We start from the raw sequence: 19,962 nt of genomic DNA, 5'->3' as shown, positions 1-19,962 counted from the left end.
TGATACCAGATCAACTTTTATCAGGAGAAGCAAAGTCCAATTCATAAATACATCCTTACATATGCACCTCTATGCCTGTCAGGATTTAATCCCAGACAGCAACTAAGCACCACACAGCCATTCACTGAGAAAACTCATGTGTTGAGCTAAGGACAGTTTAATAGGTAAAGAAAAAACTTCATGAACAAGGAAAGTAGAACAAGGAATCAATTCACCACTTCCCATGAGTAGGAAACAACCGTTTTCCCTCTTTTTTCTTCAGCTTTATAAGCCAAGCATGGAACATCCCTTTGGCCACTTCAGGTCAGCTGTCCCAGCTCCCTCCCAGCTTCTCGTGCCCCTGGCAGAGCGTGGGAACCTGGAGTCCTTGGCTTAGAGAAAGCACTACTTAGCAGCAACTAAACCATCAGTGTGTTGTCCCCATTATTCTCCTACTAAATCCAAAGCACAGCACTGGTGTAGTGGGTTGGCCCTGGATGGACACCAGGTACCTGCTCTCTCACTCCCCTCTGCAGCTGGACGGAGGAGAGAAAATATGACAAATGGTTCATGAGTTGAGATAAGGACAGGGAGAGAGCAGTCACCAGTCACCATCACGGGCAAAACAGACTGGGGATATTAATTAAATTTACTACTGACAGAATCAGAGCAGAAGAATGAGAAGTAAAATAAATCATAAAAACACCTTCCCCCCACCCCTCCCTCCTTCCAGGTTCTGTCTCCTCCTCACAGTGACACAGGGAGATGGGAATGGACGTCATGATCAGTTCAGCACAGGTTATTTCTGCTGCTGCTGAGGGAGAAGAGTCCTTCCCCTGCTCCCCATGGGGTCTCTCCCATGGGAAACAGTCCTTCACAGCCTTCTCCAGTGTGGGTCCACCCCATGGGCAACAGTTCTTTACAAGCTGCTGCAGTGTGGGTCACTTTTACATGGGGTGCAGACCTTCAGGCACAGTCTGCTCCAGTGTGGGTCCCCCACAGAGCCACAAGTCCAGGGAAAACCTGCTCCAGTGTGGGCTCCTCTCCCCACAGATCAGCAGGTCCCTGCAGGGTCCCTGCTCCATCATGGGCCTTCCATGCAGTCACAGCCTCCTTTGGATACCCACCTGCTCCGGCCTGGGCTCCTCCAGGGGCTGCAGGTGGGTCTCTGCACCCCGATGGTCCTCCATGGGCTGCGGGGGAACCTCAGCTCCGGTGCCTGGAGCCCCTTCTGCCCCTCCTGCCCCTCCTTCTCCACTGACCTTGTGTTTCTGCAGTTGTTCACATGTTCTCACTCTGCTCTTTTCTGGCTGCAATTTTCATCTGCCAAATAACTTTTTTTTCCTTCTTAATGATGTTATCCCAGAGGCATTACTGCCATTCCTGATGGGCTTGGCCTTGGCTAGTGGGGGGTCCATCCCGGCAGCTTCTCACAGAAGCCACCCCTGTAGTCCCCCTGCTACCAAAACCTGGCCATAGAAACTCCATAAAACTAGCTATTAAGAGGAAAATTAACTCAATCCCAGCTGGCACCAGGATAATGTCCACGGCCATGTAAGTATTGGTGACATAATAATCAGATTTTTGCAGATGTAACCTAGTTTTCAGCTGGGACTCCTTTCCTATCCTGAGCTATTGACAGTGAGTGGGCTAAGGAACAGGTAGGGATGAGGAGAAAGCATATGTTCCTCCATTTATGAAATTCTTTTTCCACATATTTTCTGTTCTTCCCTACCACTGATCTATTTAGTGAACTTCCACCCCTCCCATACTAAACAGAAGATGGGGGCTATGGACAAGGGGGAACTTTAACAGTGATAAAGTCGATGTGAAAGTTTTTATATCTGAAAGGCAAGGTTGTAGGAAAGACAGTATGTATTATTAAATAGTTCATATAGGTGGGAAAAAGCAGATGAGCTTTTGGGCATACCAGCTCTTCTTCAGTTCCCTGGAAGGCGCACACGCATTTTGCCAAATCATTTCAGTTCGTCTACTGAAGCAGTGCTCATCAGCCATGGGTAACTTGAACTTGCCTTTAGCAAAGAACATGAATTCTTTTGAAAAACCCTGAATAAAACTGAGTAGAGTTGCATGGAAATGACTTTTCTTTTTCAAGTCTCTGAAAGGTAGGTGCAAGGGGAAGAGTGCAGCATGTGGGGTGCTCTTTGTGCCCAGGGAACATGCAGACTGGGTATGCTCTGAAGTTTGCCTCTTACATCCTAAGTGTGCCTTAGTTTTCACACCACAGAGCAACTGTGAAAATGCAGAGTTTGCTTCAAACAGCAGATTTCTCCACTGGGATTTTTAGTAGGATGCTATTTCTAACTGGAGGTTACAGCTTTGTCATTGATCCACCATATTAAGGAGCTGCAGCATTTCCCCATGGCCGTGAGACATTTATCAGGTGATAACTACTAGGAGCTATAGACCTGGGCCAAATTCAAGTGAACATCTTGTGAAAGGCCATGTACTGTGCTCAGTGAGCCATTCTGGTACCTGAAACTGTGGACTTAGTGATCCAGGACTAAATTAAAAAGAAACACTCCAATGAATGTCCAATTTTACTCAGTCATCCAAATATATTATGATAATGTAGCACTATAGAGAGATATACTGTGGTTGAGATAATTGTGACTGTTAATTGTCAGCCTTGTTGCTAAAGGACATTCCTCTGGAAATTATTTGAAAGACATGGGAAAGCAGTATTTGAAAGACAATTACTTTTATTTACCTCCAGACTGAAAGGCAAAGAAATTTATGAGGTTTGTAACTGTTTGATGTTATTTCTATAAAATGTGTTTGTTTCCATAAACAGGAACAAAATATATTCACATAGCAGTGTTAAAGAAGTGAAAATCTGGTTTTATCCTTCTTTTAGACAAAAGATAACAGCAGAACAATGAGATGAAGATCAGGGCAGCTTTCTGCTCAGTTTTATTTCTTCTTCCTGAACGTCTGATGGCACACCTGGTCTTCACATGTCAGTTCCTACAGTATTAAAACAATGAGTAAATATATAGTAGTAGAAGTTATATTTTGCATATACAGCAGATCCCACCAGAAATTACTACAGCTGAGCCACCGCATTAAAAACTGATGCTTATGAAAAAGAGAACAGACAGAATAGTGTGATATATGTAACCAAACAGCAGGCATGCACCTCACGTTGCAGTAATTAGTTTTTGACACTTGAATTGAACTCTAAGAAGAATAAACATGAAAAATGCATAAAAATTGCACTTTAATGCAAGGCCTTTTCACACTCTGTTATTAAAACAATATACTGTACTAGTTTATAATTCACCTTACCTCGTAATTCATGAGAAGCAATGAAACAAGGAAATAATAAAAAAAAGGAATACTTTAAACAGATGATTTGCCTCAGAGGTGTGCCCAGCTATTCCTCAGGGGCCAGAACAATACCCCATTTTTGCCCAGTGTTGCAGCTGATCCCCTTAAAGTTTGGCACAGCTACTTGTTGCAATGTAGTCAGTTTGCTTAGTCTGATCAGCCAGCATTCCTGTGCAAACAGCACTTGGAAGGGAGCTGGAGCTGGCTTTTTGGCCAGCAGGGAGCCAAACCTGCAATACAGTTTCTGAAGACTCTTGTAAGGATCTACTTGGCCTCTCTGTTTCCCCCAGTCTTATCCTCAGTGGTGGTTCCATCCTGTAGAACCTTTGTTAGGTCAGCTTTTGAGTATGTGTTAAAGTAGATTTGAAGTCACTGGATGGGTGACTTTTAGTTTGGTGGCAGATCATGGTTTTAACTCATAGCTTTGACCTTTCAGGGGTACAGACCCGAGCCACTGTAGTTGCCACACCAAGAATCCACAGAGGAAACAGGTGAAGGAGCAGATGTCTGGGTGCAAAGCGTGGGAGAGAACAATGAGATCCCCTCCACAATCTTTCTCCCCCCACCATTGTGCCATCCAACACTATCGTGCCCATTTCTTGATTGCTCTCCCAGGAAACTCAGGAATCATTATCATTATGTGAAATGTTCAAAAAAATTGAGTAGATGTGGCAATTCATGGTATGGTTTGGTGGGCATGGTGGTATTCAGTCAGATCTTGGATTTGATGGTCTTGGAAGCCTTTTCCAACCTTCTATGATTCTATTATTTTGAAATCTTTCTGGACTTCACTGCCTGCTTATTTCCTGCACGAGTTCTTCAGGCCTCTCTTGGACTCACCTCTTCTGTCTTTGGGTTCCAGCTACTACCTCAGATGTATGAATATTTTGAAGTTTTTATTGTACTAGCAAAAATAGTTGCAGTAGAGGTTGTTTACGGGATCCTCTTGAGTATCCATGGGTTTCTGATCTTTTAGCACACTACAACATAGTGTGCTAAAATTTTATAGTGCTTCTTTCAGAACAAAAAATAACATTTCTCTTGCAATATGCCTGATTGCTTTTTTGTTATTTCTTCTTTTTTTTCTCCTACCAGGGATTATAACAGAATGAGATGATGTTAGAGATGCAATGTAACAGGAAGGGTTAATGGCTGGAGGGCAGTGGACTGGAGCAAAAACTCCACTGCAGGGTTATGACTTAACTGGGAGCAGGTGGAAAGAAATAGAGCATTCCTATTACTTAAGGGTAATTTCCTTAGAGTTCAGAGATCAGAACCATCTAAATAAAGACCTTTCTAACTAGAAAAAGGATCATTTGAAGTGGAAAACCTGAGTGTGTTGCACCCTCAGAGATGTGCCAACAGCCCTTACCAGATGCAGAATGTCTCCTTCAATCCAGTGCTTCCAGCCCCTGTTGTTCTTTTCACCTTTCTGAACACAGACCAGTTTGTCACCGTCCCAGGTCACCAGTGTCTGCATGAATCAGATAATTAAGGCAGATATGTTAATGAGAAGTTAATGAATACATGAAAATAAGTTCAATCAAAAAATGTAAATACACAATTACACAACTGCTTTCTGTCATTTCCCATCTTCCTCCTAAAAAACCTCAAATGCCTTTAACCAAAACCCCAGTGCATTCAAGATGCCAACAGCATTTTGAAGGGAAGTTTTGCAGTGCTTTGTTTTCATTTCCAGGTGTTTCTTCCCATACACATATATCAAGTGTTCACACTAACCTATGAACTGCTGAGTGAGTTAACAGATAATTGTGCAATATATGCAAATTGTACTTTTTTTTCTTGCTGTTTAAAGCCATTAATAAGATGGGTGAAGACCTGGGGGTTCATACCAACTAGTGCAGTGCTAACACCTTTTTCTAGGTCTGCATAAAATAACAAGAGAAAGTGGATGTTAGTATCATCTCATACAATAAAATTTTTACATGTTTTCATGCACTTTCATAAAGACATTTAACGAGATGTGCTCATAAGCTGGGCAATGTGCTGTAGCTGACCCTACTGGAGCAGAGGGGTTGGACAAGGTGACCTCAAGAAGTCCCTTCCATCCTCAACCATTTGATGATTTGGTGTGATTCAGAGTCTGTCACTAGTAGACAGGGTATTGGGTGTGCTGATTCTTGTCCAGGAGCAGGATAACTGTCAGTAAGAAGAATTTCTCTTTACAGGCTAAATCCCCTCTAATATCTGCAGATGTGCCAGGGTACATTCACAGCAATTTTGTTTGAACTGTTCTAGGTTTGAAACACTGTACTTTAGGGGCATACTTAACCATGTCTCAGACAAATCCTTTTTAGAGCCCAGTTACAGTCCATGTAAGTTCAGCTATTACAAAGCTCCAAGTGCACTGGGACCTTAGTTCATTTTCTACTCCAGCACTGGATAATTTATTTCTCTTAGGAGGGAGCTTTCTATTAATGCGACAAAAGTCATTCCATTTCAGTTAATTTCTTTTTTATTTACGGAATTTTCAAGCTACATGCTCTCTAAATTATCCATGCCCTCTTTACATTTAAATGTTGCCTACCAATTTTATTATGTTCATCTAACTTTAATGTGTTTGTGGCATTGTTTAGTTAATAAAATGACCGGAACGTTCTTTTACAGCAGTCCAGAGAATAATGGCATGACATGCTTCTCTTTTGCTTCTTTTCTCATTAGAAACAAATAATATAATTTGTTAAGGAAAGAATATTAGGCCAAAGTAATTAAACCAGGTAGGGTTATAAATGTACACACCGTGTTTTCTTCTTTCCTTCCTTCCTCCCTCCCTCCCTCCCTCCCTCCTTCCCTTCCTTTCTCCCTTCCTCTCTTCCTTTCCTTGCCTTTCTTCCCTCCCTCCCTCCCATTGATAGTGAAGAGAAGAGTCTGCAAGTGAAAAGATTTTGCAGGGAAAGGCAAATGCTTTAGTAGGGGTGAAGGGCACTAGAGGAATGTTAGTTGATGGATTTAAGGAGTGATGCATCTAATGAGTCCTTAGATCCTTCATAATGCCTTCAACTGACCTAAAGAGGTGTGGGAACAATGTTTCAAAGCATGGACTTTGTCACAGGAATATGTCCTACCCAGGGCTCACTGGAGAAAGAGATAGGAAGAAAATTTCAATACAGGGATATTCAGGATAGTGGGGGAAAAAAAAGGGTTTTATTATTTGATGGCTTGCAGTGCTGTCAATGAGAAATAATTTGGAAGAAGTCATGGAATTACACTGCACAAAGTTAGTTTGAGAATGAAAAGTGATCCATGGTGAATAAACAATGACTGGTGTTAAATTTGTGCCACTCCAGTGCAGGACGATGTGAGTTCAAATGTAAACATGTCCTTTATGCTGCCAGGTTCCTGTGGCAATTGCCAAAACAAATCAGGTCTTGTGACAGGGAGCTTTGGTCTCAGCTTCTCCCAGCTTGGCAGCTGAGAGCTGAGTGGCAGAACAGGGGTGTGGTGATGGCACAGAGTCAGACAGGGGCATTCAGGGCATGGTGCCAAGAGGAGCCAGGGGATGCAGGATCAGCAAGGCTTGGGAGGGGACAGGCATTGGAAATGTAAGATCTACTGGGCTTTCTAGCTTGGAAAATCTTGCTTAATTATTTTAGGGGTGAGAAGAGAGTAAACCTGCAGTGGTATTGGTACAGAAACATGAGGCTGAATTCAATAAATGAATTAGGACTCAAGTGTGTTCCTTTCCTCTCTGATAGAGCCCTGTCTGAAGGCCCCACAGGAACCCACTCACTGACTCTGCCACAGGAGGGAGGGAAGGGGCTAATGCCCAGCATGGCCCTTGGTCCAAACCTGTGTGTCTGAACATATCCCCACAGATCCCTGGGGGAATTCTGAGCTCGGGTTACTCCTGTAATCCAAAAGGTATCAGAGCATGCACTGCTGGGCCTCCTTGCCCCTCTGCCCCTGCCAGCAGCCCTGCCACCTGGAGCACTAGGAGCTCTGGCTCACATTTCTTTCTTGCCCCTTCCTGAAGCTCCCTTGAGGTTCATAGCCAAGCACAGTTTATTTTTAACAGTGTCTAACTGTTAAACTGCCCAGCTGAGGCTGATCAGGCTCAGCTTAAAAATACACTCTGCACACAACCATTGCAAACTGAAGATTTATATTGATGTGGAAACAGTCCTAAATTCACAGGGATGAATTTAAAATTTCATTAAAGAGGATACATAGGTAAAAATAAGTTTTTCTACTTTCTAAATACATAAAGAAAGTAGAAAAGCTGGAAAAATTCCCTACTAGAAAAACCTGTAATTAATGATTGTCCTCTCGAGCCTGAGTAACCATCCCGATTCACATTTCTAATAAATGCTTGTAGCAGGAAGGAAAACTGTCTCAAGATGCAAATTATTTCTGCTTTATAAAAATCCTCTGATGTTTGTGAAATATTGGGGGCTTATTTAATGTATTCAGCTGATTTTTGAACCTGCTGACTCAGGTACCAGATTTTTACCTTTACCACTCGGTTATCCAGTCCTTTGGTTTGTTCTTCAAACTCCACTCCCACCGTGTAGTCCAGATCATAGTTTCTGAAAGTGCTGAGTGTTTTTGTTTTAAAATTATCTCCATTTTGAGTAATCTCCTTTGTTTGTTTCAAGTGTTTTGCAATCTTACGAGTTGCAAAATCAATACCTGTCAAAAACCAAAAGAGAGAGAATCACAATGAAAATTCCAGTATTTGATACCAAAAAAAACCCCAAAACCAGAGCATATATTTATAGATTAAAAAATATGTGGAATATAGTTCCACAAATAATGCTTTTACCTAGAACATTTTGCAGAGAAAAAGATAATTTCAAATAAAAATCATCTTGTGTTTGCAAGTACACTTTCAATTCGATGATCTTCCACTGATTATAAATTTATTTATTAACAGGATATCTGTGGGAATGTGAGCAGAGCTACAGCATACAACCAATAGTGTTTAAATTACCTGAATTTCCAGGTTTTTTTGAGAACATGAAACAACAGGGGCTATTCAGACTGACATTGCCTGTTTGACCTCCCTTCCACATGAAGCTGTGGGATGCAGGAGAACTGTTATCATCTAATAACAGGGAGCCATTCCTTTGCCACTGCCTTTCCTGAGCATGCAGGAACTCAGGGGGCTCCCTGAGGCACATGGGGGTACTGCTCTTTGTCCTGCAGGATTACACTTCTAAAGAAGGATCTCAGAATAATATTCCTTTTCAGAAATAAAGCCTGTTAGAAGGAGTATGTAACCAAGGGAGAATGAGCACATAATCAAAGGGATTCTGGCATGTTACTTTTATGATGAACCTACAGCCTGTGGGAGTATATAAGAGGTTAATTAATTAACCTAAAATAATGAAATATATACTAATAAAAAAAAAGAAACAATTAACAAAAGCCTGACACCCATTATTGTCAGACAGTGGACGCAGAAATAAATTTCAGTTTAAAAGGAGACAAATTCAAAGTCAAAGTATCCATGCAGAGCATTTCCCAGTTCCTGTTCAATATTCTGTGAACATGTCAGGCAGCACTATCTCCTTAACATCCTTACTTTGCTGGTGACCAACATTCTAATGTAAACAACTGCTTGCAGTGGAATGCACTGGAAGTTACCAAAGGCAGAATATAGCTTACCATGCTGACAGCTTGCCCCAGCCAATCCACCTCATGCCAGCAGCATCACCAGCTCCAATAAATAGTTCTGCCCAGCTGGCAGGGAATCTTATTGTGGTGCTCTATGCAAATGAAATAATCTCACATGCTGCTGCAAGGGGTTGAAAAATGGGTTTGGTTTGCCAGCCGTCCTTTAGTGGTTTTGCATGGGAGTTAATCACTGTCAGCTGGGCAATGCCATGTTCTAAAGGAGCCCTTTTGCTTTTGGTAGATTCATTAGACTGCTTGTGAAGTGCTCATAGAGTTGAGTAAGAGGATTGGCTTTAAAAAAATGTGACTTTTTAACACAGGGAATAATGTTCTCGTTCGGTATTTATATTCAAGACTTCTTGGGTATATTTTATCTGCTGGGGTGGATTAAAGGTATCTCTGGGTCTGATTTACAGCCAGACAACATAAAATTTAGTTCTCTCCGAGGGAAAAAATTGTCTAGACCTCTAAAGAAATGCTATTTCTGACTAATATATTAGTCTTGTAGCTCCTGGAGAAAATTAGGGGAGGTTTTATTAAAGCATGGTTTTCATAACTGCATTTTGAACAATACAAGCAATAAAAAGGATATATTGTTCAATTTTGGTAGGTTAAAATACTTTGTAACATGTTTATGATAAAACCAAAGTTCCTGACTTAAAGGACAAAAGCATTCTTTAATTAAAGTATAGAATATATCTGTGCATTAATTAAAAGGCTGGATGAATTTAAAAAAAACCTCAGTGTGCTTTGAATCTGAGCACTTTCATACTTAAAATACCAACAACATGTAAAACTGTGAGAAACAGAGCAGAAGAATATTTTTTCACCCTTTGCCTGTAATTTGTTTTCATTCTGAGAATCACCTATAGCATATGTATCTTTGTGCTGGTTTTGGTGTTGGGTGTTTTTGCTAATCTATTGTAGTTTTAACTTCATATAACTTACAGTGTGTATGTGCATGTGTACACAAAAAAGCATGATGGAACACTCAATTGGTGACAACTGGAAGTTGTCTTAAGCATCAGCCAGACCAACAGGCCCCATATTCAAAGCTAAAATCACATTTCAGTTGCACAGAAAATAGCAATTATTCTTCATGCTTAACTAACTGCCAACCCCCAGCATGCAAATCACTTCAGTCAGTGTGTATCCTTCTCCTGAAATTCATGATATTGACTTAATCATTCTTATTTTTTTAAAACCTCACAGGTGTCTCTGTATCTTATCTACAGGTGTCCCCAAAGTTATTGATCTTTTTTCCATAAATACAAAGGGCAAAAACTATGAAGAGCGAAACTTGCCTTTCTCTCTTAAGCTTTGAGGAAATTAAAAATATTTTCAGTTGTTGGTGAATAATGATGAGAGTTTATTTATAAGTATTTTTGTGTATTCCCTCTCTTTCAATCTGAACAGATAAATCAATTAGGGTTAAGATTCTTTGGTAGGAGTAAAACTAGTACAAAATCACATAAAGCATCAAATTTTTCATTTATGTAACATATAATTTTAGTAGTTCAAAGCACTAATTAAGTATTAGCATTATTGTTGCTTTAGTGATCTAAAACATCCTATTCCTCTTTAGCAGAGCTAACCAGGCTGTGGCTTCACTGGTACAGTAAGTATTTACAGGAATAAAAAGAGTTTCTGTATCTGAAAGCCTGTTAGTTTGGATTTTTTCCCCCCCATCTGTATCTGTTTTTTCATTTAGCTAAATAAAGAATAATATATTTGGCTACAAATCTTCTCTTGCTTATATACTTATATCACAGTAATTATAAGTGATTTGTTGATTTTCACTTGATTGGCAGAAGCCCTTGTGCCACAGCACACACTACAGAAATAAGCTCATTAATTTTTAGAAGGATTTTCCTTATAATTGGAACATTTCCTCTTCTCTCTGTACAGTTACTATGTTTTCACTCACCTAAAGCCACCATGTAGCCCTCAAAGTTCTCGTTGGTCTCCATCTCCCAGGTGCCATTGTAATCAGCCGGCATGGTGGCCACAGCTTCCGATCACCTGCAGTCCAGAGGGGAGGCTGGAAACAGGACCTGCTCACACAAGGTTTTATAAAGCTTTTCGTATCTTTTTTAATAAGGTTTATGGTTTTCTAGATAATACAGTGTAAGGGGCAGAGTGATAACCCTGCAGACTTTGCCTTCGTTAACAAAGTTCACTTGAACAGCTGGCAGACAAGGAACACTGTCAGAAATCTGGAGTAATACAGGATATGATTTTCCAGTGACCTCTGGGAAGAATGACAAGCTATTATGGGATACCTTTGAAATAGACTGAACACAGTGTCAAATTGGGCAATCCACTTAAAAGTTTCCAAGGTGAATTCCCTTTTTCACTTCCTTTCTCTGTGTCACTGTTCCCTATGAAGGGTCAATTTTACAGAACTGTCACACCCAGAACTCCCATTTCAAATTTTTGGAATGTGCAAAAAATGTAAGGCAGGGCAGAAAAAGGAATATTCCCATTGAAAATATTTTTGTTTTCCTTTGATTTTCAAAGTAGCTGTGCTTATTCCAACCACACTTCCATATTTTTGTTTTAATTTAACAGCAAGTTTATCAAATATAAAGTAAATAAAAATCAAGCATAATTAATATCAAATCTGCCCTAAGAATGATTTTTAATTACGCTGAAACATGGCAGTTAGAAAGGTATTTTTCATCCATTGGCATTACATTGTTGTGGACAAACCCATGTATTTCAGTTGTGCAAATAAGCACATTCAGAATGTGTCTGAATGGAGAATTTGAATGTGCAGTCCAACTTTACTGGAATTTAAAGTAAGTACTAAAAGCAAATTAACATAAGATTTTACATTATGTGGCTTTAATCAGTCAAGAGAACTTAGAGATGGCTCTACAAAGAGAGTAATTGAAATGATCAGCAGTCAAAAACTCCTTAAACTCCTTGCCTTTCTTTCCCTCCTCTTTCTTCCTTTTTTTTTATGGGTATATTATTTAAAAATTTACTAGAAAAAGTAATAAAGTCTAGAACTCCAACTCAGAAATAACAAAACTGAATAGTTACTGATCTTATAATGTCTCTCCTATGCCTTCACTTTGTTAAAATTTAATGTAAAATTCCACAATTGCTGAAAATTTATGTAGGGTTTTAAAAAAAACAACAAAAAAACTAAAGAAATTTGAGAGTTTCTGGGAGCTGAGTTCTTAAAATGCCTTAACTTAAGGAGCTAATTTAAGATAAGGAAAGGAAGTCTCTTGATCTGTACTTACAGGAGATGGGGAGAGGGTTTTCAATCAGACAAAGGCTCCAGAATCTTTGTGTCTAAAATATTGTTCTGTGGTCATATTAGGTAATACCTATGCAAAAGGTTTGATTTTACATATCTTTGTGTACTTTCTTAGCCTCCATGCTGCATCAATGTCAATAAATACATTATTACTATTTAGATGTTTTGTGTATGTACTAAAAGGTTCTATAAATTTTATGTATGTACTAGAAGGTTCTATAAAAACAAGAAAAAGCAAATGTTATCATTCTCAAGTCAACCACTCCAAATTAGCTGTGTAAGCACCATCAGTTCCCTTGTGCACATGCATAATAATCTTTGCCTTATCAGGCTGTCTTCCCAACTGGAAGTTCTTCTCTCCCTCAGGATACTGAAAGAATGAGGTACAATTTATAAGCAGGTAAAGTTCTTCTCTCCTTCAGGATGCTGAAAGAATGAGGTACAATTTATAAGCAGGTAAAGTTCTTCTCTCCTTCAAAATACTGAAAGAATGAGGTACAATTTATAAGCAGGTACTCGGTGTTTTACCTTATATCTCCAAATGCCTAGGGGGGGATTTATGAGGAGTAGATCAGACTGAATGTCTACAAGCACCTCCAAAAATCAGAGCATTTGCCAGAAGCTCACGGGGAGAGATTTTATGTGCCTGTTGATTTTAGTTCTGCTGTAGTTTGCTTCCTATGTAACAGTCATTTGGGTAGGATGTGGAGGAGACTGAAGCTGTGCCATGTGATGATCACCAACTAATGTCCATTAACAACCAATAAAGTAACAGAGGGTCCTGTTGCTGCAGATAGGCAGAGCCAGGTACATTCAGAGAAAGTCAATTATGAGATGAGTACATCCTTTGCATAAAACACCATAATTAATTAACAGCATACACATATAACTGTACAGGTTTTTCTCATGATGTTTTGATGATATTCATCCCTTTTTCTTATTTTTCCCCCAATGTGTATATTTTCTAAGCATGTGTTTACCTATTAGACTAAAGTAGCATTTTGAGCCTTTTCAGGTAAATATACAGCCAAGAGGTTTACAGACACGAAGCTTAACCAATCAAAGAACTGGCTAAATAGGGAATTAATAAAACTGAAATACTGAAAATTAAATACTGACTTGGCAGAGTTCTGTGATGCTTCATGAGCTTTTAAAGAGCATTGTGTTAAGGTCCATGAAGAGAATTTTCAGCTTAAGAATGAATATCTTGGTAGACAGTAAAAGCTCTACCACAGTCAAACACCTGCCTAAATCATATGATGCCAAGACACAGTTTGGATATTGTGAACACAATTCTTTTTACAGCACTAGGTGGATAATTGCAAGTCTTGGGTCTGTGCCTTACCAGATATAGTGACCTGCTTCTCATCACATTTCAGATTTAAAATTTTGACTAATTATTCATTTGAAATCTTAGAAATTATTCAGTGCGCTCTGTATTTATTGTTTATGTACTGTAAACATAGAGACATACTCTCAAAATGGCAAAGGAATATTTCCTTCCCATGGGACAAGTCTACCTTTGGGGAAATGAAGATAAGGTGCCTTCTCCTGATTTTCATTAATATTTTGTTCTCAGCACCTTTTCTTGCAAGACCACCAGGGATGCCATGTGCAGCATGTATTGAACCCCAGGAATGGGGAGAGGGAGGGGTCTTTTCCATGTTTTCCAATATGTGTGTTAAACCCCAAAGTTCTGAGCTCATATCTTTTGTGTCAGGTGTCAACACAGGCGTAAGTTTTATGGCTGAATAGTGAGACCTTAGAAATAAAGCAAATCATGAAAAATCAAATTACTTTTGCTAAATGCCTAAGTAACTTTTTCAGTCTTTATTTGTGTGTGAAAAAACAAAGACAGTGTTGCCTCTTTCCTATGAATCAGTATTGAAAAAAATAATCTCACAGAAGGAGTCTGGACTGACAAGATGGAAAAGTGAGGCCCAAATGCTGTTTCTGTGGAATAAGTCAGCACTCATGGATGCTACTTCTAACACTTGCCTCCAGCTCTTCTCTCTGTGTCTGAGACCTACCTAGAAGAGAAATTCTATCCAGGTAGCTGAACAAAACTCAGCCTTTCTTGCTGCCTGAAAGAGCTGGTGGTGCATTCTGCTTGGAAAGGTTCTTCTGTAAAGCTCTGTTGGGAGCACCACATAAAGCACAGAATGACCAGGTCAAACAGAATTTTTCCTGTAAACTTTTGGGCATGGTATTTTGGAGAGACAGTAACATGCTTCCCACTCTGTCCTTGCCTCATTTCATTTTCATTTTAGATTGTCTAATATACATATATAACACAAGAGAAAAATGCCTTGTACTCCCCCAGCCAGCCCCTACACTCCTCATGCTTGACAGCTGGGACTTTTGCCTATAGTTCTCTGGTTGTTGTTTAACACATAGAAATATGGCAAGCTGTGGAAGTTGTTCTTAGCAACTGAATTCCCCTGAAGGCTCCAGACAGAAGCAGCATGGTCACAGACACCTATTATTATTTTTAACTTGTTAGCACATGTGAATTCACTGGGTTTATTTTTATTTTTAAGAAAATTAATCATTTGAAATGTATTCGGTGATGGCTGCTACTGCAAAAGCTGTCAGAGGTGCTGTCTCACCAGGCTTGGGGCTCTGTTCTGCACTAACCTGAGGAGTCCCATTATGGCAACTAAAAGTACACTGGCAGGAGGCAACACACTGCCTTGTAGGTGTGTTGGAGGCCTTGGGAGTTCAGCTGGCTGAGGAGAGCAATCCCTGCTGGGCAGAGACCTTAGCAAGAAGTGGCAGGAGCAGCAGGAGGGGGCAGAATCAAAAGGTGCTATTTGCAAAATGAGCTCAGCAAATAGGATTTGATGGCCCCCTTCCTCCAGCATCAGCTGGCACTACACTCCCTTGGATATCCTTAACTGAAAAGCTTTCCTGCTGGGTCAGAGCCATCTCTGAGCACCGAGGTTGGGGTGCTCAGTGCCTTGGGGTTGGAGTTTTGGGTTCTAACTCTTGAGATTGTTTGTTTGTTCAGGCCTAGACCCTCCAGAGAAGGACTGGAAGTCTGACCAGTTGTACATAAGAGTTGTTGGCTGAACACATATTATTTGACATCAGTTCTTAGCTGATCATGCCAAAACAGAAACCTGCAGGAACAAACTTTTTGTTGACAGCTAAGAGAAGGGAGAATTCCTTCATTCCCATCTCAGCAGAGGAACATGCCTTACACCTTGTTGACACAGCAGCAGGGACAGGTTGCAAACACTGTGGTGGCGTGAGGGAGTGCACAGGGCTTGCAGTTATGCCAGTGTAGCACATTTTGTGTTTACCTTCAGCTTAAACAAAGATGCACAAAAATATGTTTGTGATCACTCTCTTAGAAAGAAAATACTTGGCTTTCAGCCATCGGATTTTTGTCCTCCCTTTTTTTTTTTAAATCAATGACTGGCTGTCTTCAGTCATTCCTGTCTTACTCCATCTGATTTTGCTGATGGAGTTGGATGCAGATGTTACACACTTTATTAATTAGAAGCCTTCCTCCTCTCTAACTAAGGACTTTGGCTTAGCTCTTAGAGACTTCATAATGTCACTAGTGATCATGTTACTCAGCTTGATAATATTAAAAATACAAGCCAGTGGATCCTACTGGCTTGAGAACTCACTTTTATTAAAGTGGTTTACATTATGAAAAATTATGCTGTAGAGATAATATTAGCCAATGGATAAAGCTGACCTGGGTTTTTAGAAAAAAATGGGGGTTACTGAATTTATTTGTTCCTTAATTCTCCTGAGCATTTATTCAATGCTCTTTACCCAGGGGAAGCAGGCAAAAATCATTAGCCTTTATGAAATTAGAAAAATGTAGGGAGTGACATGGTTTGGCCAAGGGCACGAAGGTCATGAAGCCAATGGGCAGAGCAAGTTAGTGAGTATAACCCTTTATGTTATCCACTCAAATCATGCTTCTGCCTGGCCAACTTTAATGTGGATGGAAAATCTGGAGCCAGTTTAAATGCTTTGTCAATTTAAGGCTGCTTAAATTTTCCCTTCAAAGATTTTTTCAGGATTTGAATTCCCTGCATGAGCTGCACATTAATATCTGTAACTGTAATCTATAACTTAATTGTATTTATTCTGTGGCAAAGTTTTGTAATTGCGACTGCCACTTCTTATCTTCATCAGATAAAGGTTGCATTACTCAGACATTGGACTGGAATACTGATGGATGGGTTTTGAATTAAAAGAATCTATAGAAAGCAATCTGAGGTTTTTTCTTTGATACTTCTATGACAGGCACAATTTAGCTAAGCAAATGTGTATCTCATGCCTGACCATAAAAGCCTAAAGGTCATTTTAATGCAGGGTCTCATCCATTAGAAGAATATTTTAAAGAATCAATTTTGTCAAACAGAAAAAGTCCTTTTTACCTCATCTGAAGAACACTTTATAGGGATAATTTCAAATATCTTAGACCTCAAGTTTTCACATACCTCATAAGTGGTTTAATTCAATGATGGAAAGATTTTGCTTCAAGTTCTATAATTCAGATGAACAGAAAAATTGTATCAGGTGTTGCAGTTAGTGCACAAATTTGAATTCACTGTAGCCTTTAAGAAAAAGATTAAACCCGTTTTTGTGATAACCTGAAGGACCTAAAGCCATTTTCCCAGAAGAACTGTAGATTGGGTCCAGACATACTGATGAAAATCCGCAATAATGTTCTGCCTCTTTTCTTTCACTTCTCTGCTGCCAGTGTGGAGCAGTCACAGAACTGTTACCCCAGTCCTGGGGAAACTCTGACAGTGAGTGTATCTGTTTCCTGAATGCTTTCTTTTTGCCATACATCAGTTTTTTACTGCTTCAGATTGAAAAAATCACAAGCAGCTCAGGGGCAAAATCTTCACGGTCACTGAGTGCAACCGTCCCGTGCTGTCCCACCTCTCAGAGCACAGGAGAAGTCCCTATTTCCTGTTCATTAAGGGATGCTCTGCCTTGTAAATCTCAGGAGTTTACTCCTCTCCCAGTGCTGCATGGTTATTCTTTTCTGCCTGCATCTCCAGCTCCACAACAGCACCCCTGCTGTGGGAAAGGCTCTGCCTTCATTCTACCCACATTTGTTGAGCAAAGACCCAGTGTTTAGCTCTCCAGTGCATCCTGGAGCTTATTAGAAAATAGTTTGTTGTAGTAACAGTGGTGTTTAGATGTCTGTCTCTCCCTGTGGTGAATTTCTGGCTCCGAGTTAGTTGGCAATTATTTGATAGAAACAGCACTTAAGATGGAAATTTACAGTAATCTTTAAAAAAAAATCCCAATATTATCTGAGGTAGTTAAATGAGTTGGTACACTCTATGTTACCAAACTGCAACACTGACACTGCAAGCTGGCCCTTAAGGCATGTGTATAATCAGTCAGTTTAGGAATCCCTGGTGCTGGGCCAAGCAATATAATTCAGGACACGTTGCTGAAGTTAAGATTTCTCCCTGGCATCTGTCAGGATTGGTTCTTAACAACAGTGATACCCAGTAGTCTCAGGAACTGGATGCACATGCATGCAAAGCAGGGGGAAGGATCAATTTGATTTATTGATATTGCCAGTGGATGTTTGAGTTGAAATGAAGAATTGATAAATATGGTAATATCAGTTTTCAGTAAAAAGTACAAAGTACATTTAATATAGAAGAAGATAAAACAGAAAGTAAAGTTTCTTAAATGGTGCATTTTAGAAGAAAATGTATACTTGTAGATATAGATATACCTATACCAACATGTATAATATAACAGAATGGCAGGCTGTATTTAACTAGAAGAGTAAAAGAAAAGATAAAAGTAATTGAAAATTGAAAACCCGAGGCCTAAATAAAATCTCAGATCAGGGAAGAATTCCCCAGAAATTCAGTCATGTTCATGATGATGTGATAGTTTATGCGTGAAAATAAAATTAATCAATTGATCAGAAGAGTTACTTTCAAGAGAGCATTTGAAAGTTACCTTTACAAATTTCCATTTAATGCTTCCCAGAAATTGGAGAACTATATCAGTGTTTTTTCTCATACTAACTGGGTTTAATAAGGGAAGGAAGAAAGGAAGGGAGGAAGAGAAAGGAAGAAAGAGAAAGGGAGAAAGAAAGAATCCTTATTGATGGATGTAAAAGTACATTTTTATTTATGATATCATTAGTATAGCAGCTTTCCTAGAATGTTGACAAAAGGGACTTAAGGAAGCTGAATGAATAAGGCAAAACAACCACGTTTACCTTTGCCTTGCTAAAACTATTTGCTACTTAGTACAAAATGAAAGTATCCACACTGATCTGTTTTCCCACTCCCTTTCAGACTGTATTTGAAGTTATAGCTATTGTGGTTATTTGGCTTCATCTTGATCGTATGGAGATTTCCAGATGATCTGAGGTTTGAGCAGAGGAAAAACTAATATGGAAACAAGTATCTCCTTTTTATGAACACAGATACAGCCTGTCAGGTGTGTGGAAGCAGTGCAAGTGTCAGCTTTGACCTGTCTGATAGCGCCCATGACTAAAGAGTGTGAGCTGGGAAGTATTTCTTCAGCACCATCAGACTCCTTATGAGGAGTCTCCCTTCCTGACACTGGGAAAACAGCCTCGTGCTGAAATGAAATGTGTTACTTGTGAAAACATAGATAACTGGGCAATTTTTTCTGATTTGCCAAACAGAAACAGAAGTGGTTGCAGTGAGCTATATATCTGTTAGAATGATGTTTAGCATTACCTTTGTTTCTAGTAAAGGACAACCCTGTCAGGGAAAAGAAAGTGTCTTAGTTGTCAGGGCATTGTGCTCCATTGCTTCCTAGTTGAAAGATGAGCCTTTTGGGGAGAGGATGCTGCCTCAATTAGCTGTGTTATCAAGAGATTGCAACTAAAAGACATTTCAAGGGAGGAAAAATGTCTTTTAGACCAATATTGAGCATGAGAGGGGGAAAAATGATGCCTTTTCCTCCTTGTGACTATTACAGCTACATCTTCAGCCAGCAGTTCTAAGGATTCCAACAGCCCCGTGTTATAACAGTGCCAGTGCCAAAGTCCAGCGTGGTTGGAAGGTCTGTGAGCCCTGTGAACAGTCACTTGTGACACTGCCTGGTGCCTGCCATTCCTTGGAATATGCTCCTGGCCTTTGAAGGCTGATTTGCTATCTCTGCTCAACAACTTACCCTTGGCTCGTGAGTAAAGGTTACAGCACTGCGTGGCAGTCACACAGAGCTGCAGTTTCAAAGAAGACATCACCTCATTATTCTAACCTTTTATATGGTGTCTCTTAAACACACAGTCATTAGACTGAGGCTAGTTGGATGCTCTGAGAGCTTGGATTTATCGAAAGCAGCCCAAAACTCTTCCTCTTCCCCCCAGTAGTATACTCTTCATTAGGATCTGACCACACAGGCTGCTGAGTAAACTGCCTTTTATCTGGCCAGCACACTGACATAACTTTTTGCTTTCTGTCAGTGCATAGCTTTGTGTTTTAATAGCTTTCATATTTCATATTTCATATTTCAAGATAGAGATCTTGGGACCTCGCAGAATCTCATTCAAGCACGTTTGCAGTGCAGACAGTAGACTGAGTTTAGGTATTTAATTACAACAAGGAGACATACCTGCATTGATCTCTAACATGGAAATACCTACTTTTGAAATCCTTGGTGAAATTGCAGGTAGTTTTGCTATCTTTTCAAGAAAAAAGAAAAGAATTTAAACAGTGTTATTTCGGAAAATACTTTCA

The 19,962-nt window shown here is 39.8% G+C and overlaps 1 protein-coding gene across 1 annotated transcript; it reads right to left on the bottom strand.

Annotated features, from left to right (window-relative positions):
• Nucleotides 1-2,684: 2,684 nt before the first annotated feature.
• RBP2 (retinol binding protein 2) lies at nucleotides 2,685-11,018 on the bottom strand. Its single transcript, XM_064666577.1, has 4 exons — nucleotides 10,895-11,018; nucleotides 7,802-7,980; nucleotides 4,703-4,804; nucleotides 2,685-2,967 (listed from the first exon to the last, which is right to left on the bottom strand). The coding sequence occupies exons 1-4, from the start codon at nucleotides 10,965-10,967 to the stop codon at nucleotides 2,914-2,916; spliced, it is 408 nt and encodes a 135-aa protein (XP_064522647.1). The 5' UTR covers nucleotides 10,968-11,018; the 3' UTR covers nucleotides 2,685-2,913.
• Nucleotides 11,019-19,962: the final 8,944 nt, after the last annotated feature.

This window comes from Pseudopipra pipra, chromosome 10 (assembly GCF_036250125.1).
Source record: "Pseudopipra pipra isolate bDixPip1 chromosome 10, bDixPip1.hap1, whole genome shotgun sequence".
NCBI classification, from domain to species: Eukaryota; Metazoa; Chordata; class Aves; order Passeriformes; family Pipridae; genus Pseudopipra; species Pseudopipra pipra.
This window is presented reverse-complemented; position numbering and strand designations above follow the sequence as displayed.

What these genes read in the sequence shown, in the direction of transcription:
- RBP2 (XM_064666577.1), bottom strand. Translation starts at nt 10,967, where the DNA reads ATGCCGGCTGATTACAATGGCACCTGGGAGATGGAGACCAACGAGAAC. An exon ending in GGGCTACATGGTGGCTTTAG is followed by an intron (nt 7,981 to 10,894) that starts GTGAGTGAAAAC and finishes GGTTTTTGACAG; the next exon opens with GTATTGATTTTGCAACTCGT. An exon ending in AAGGAGACATTCTGCATCTG is followed by an intron (nt 2,968 to 4,702) that starts GTAAGGGCTGTT and finishes TTAATACTGTAG; the next exon opens with GAACTGACATGTGAAGACCA.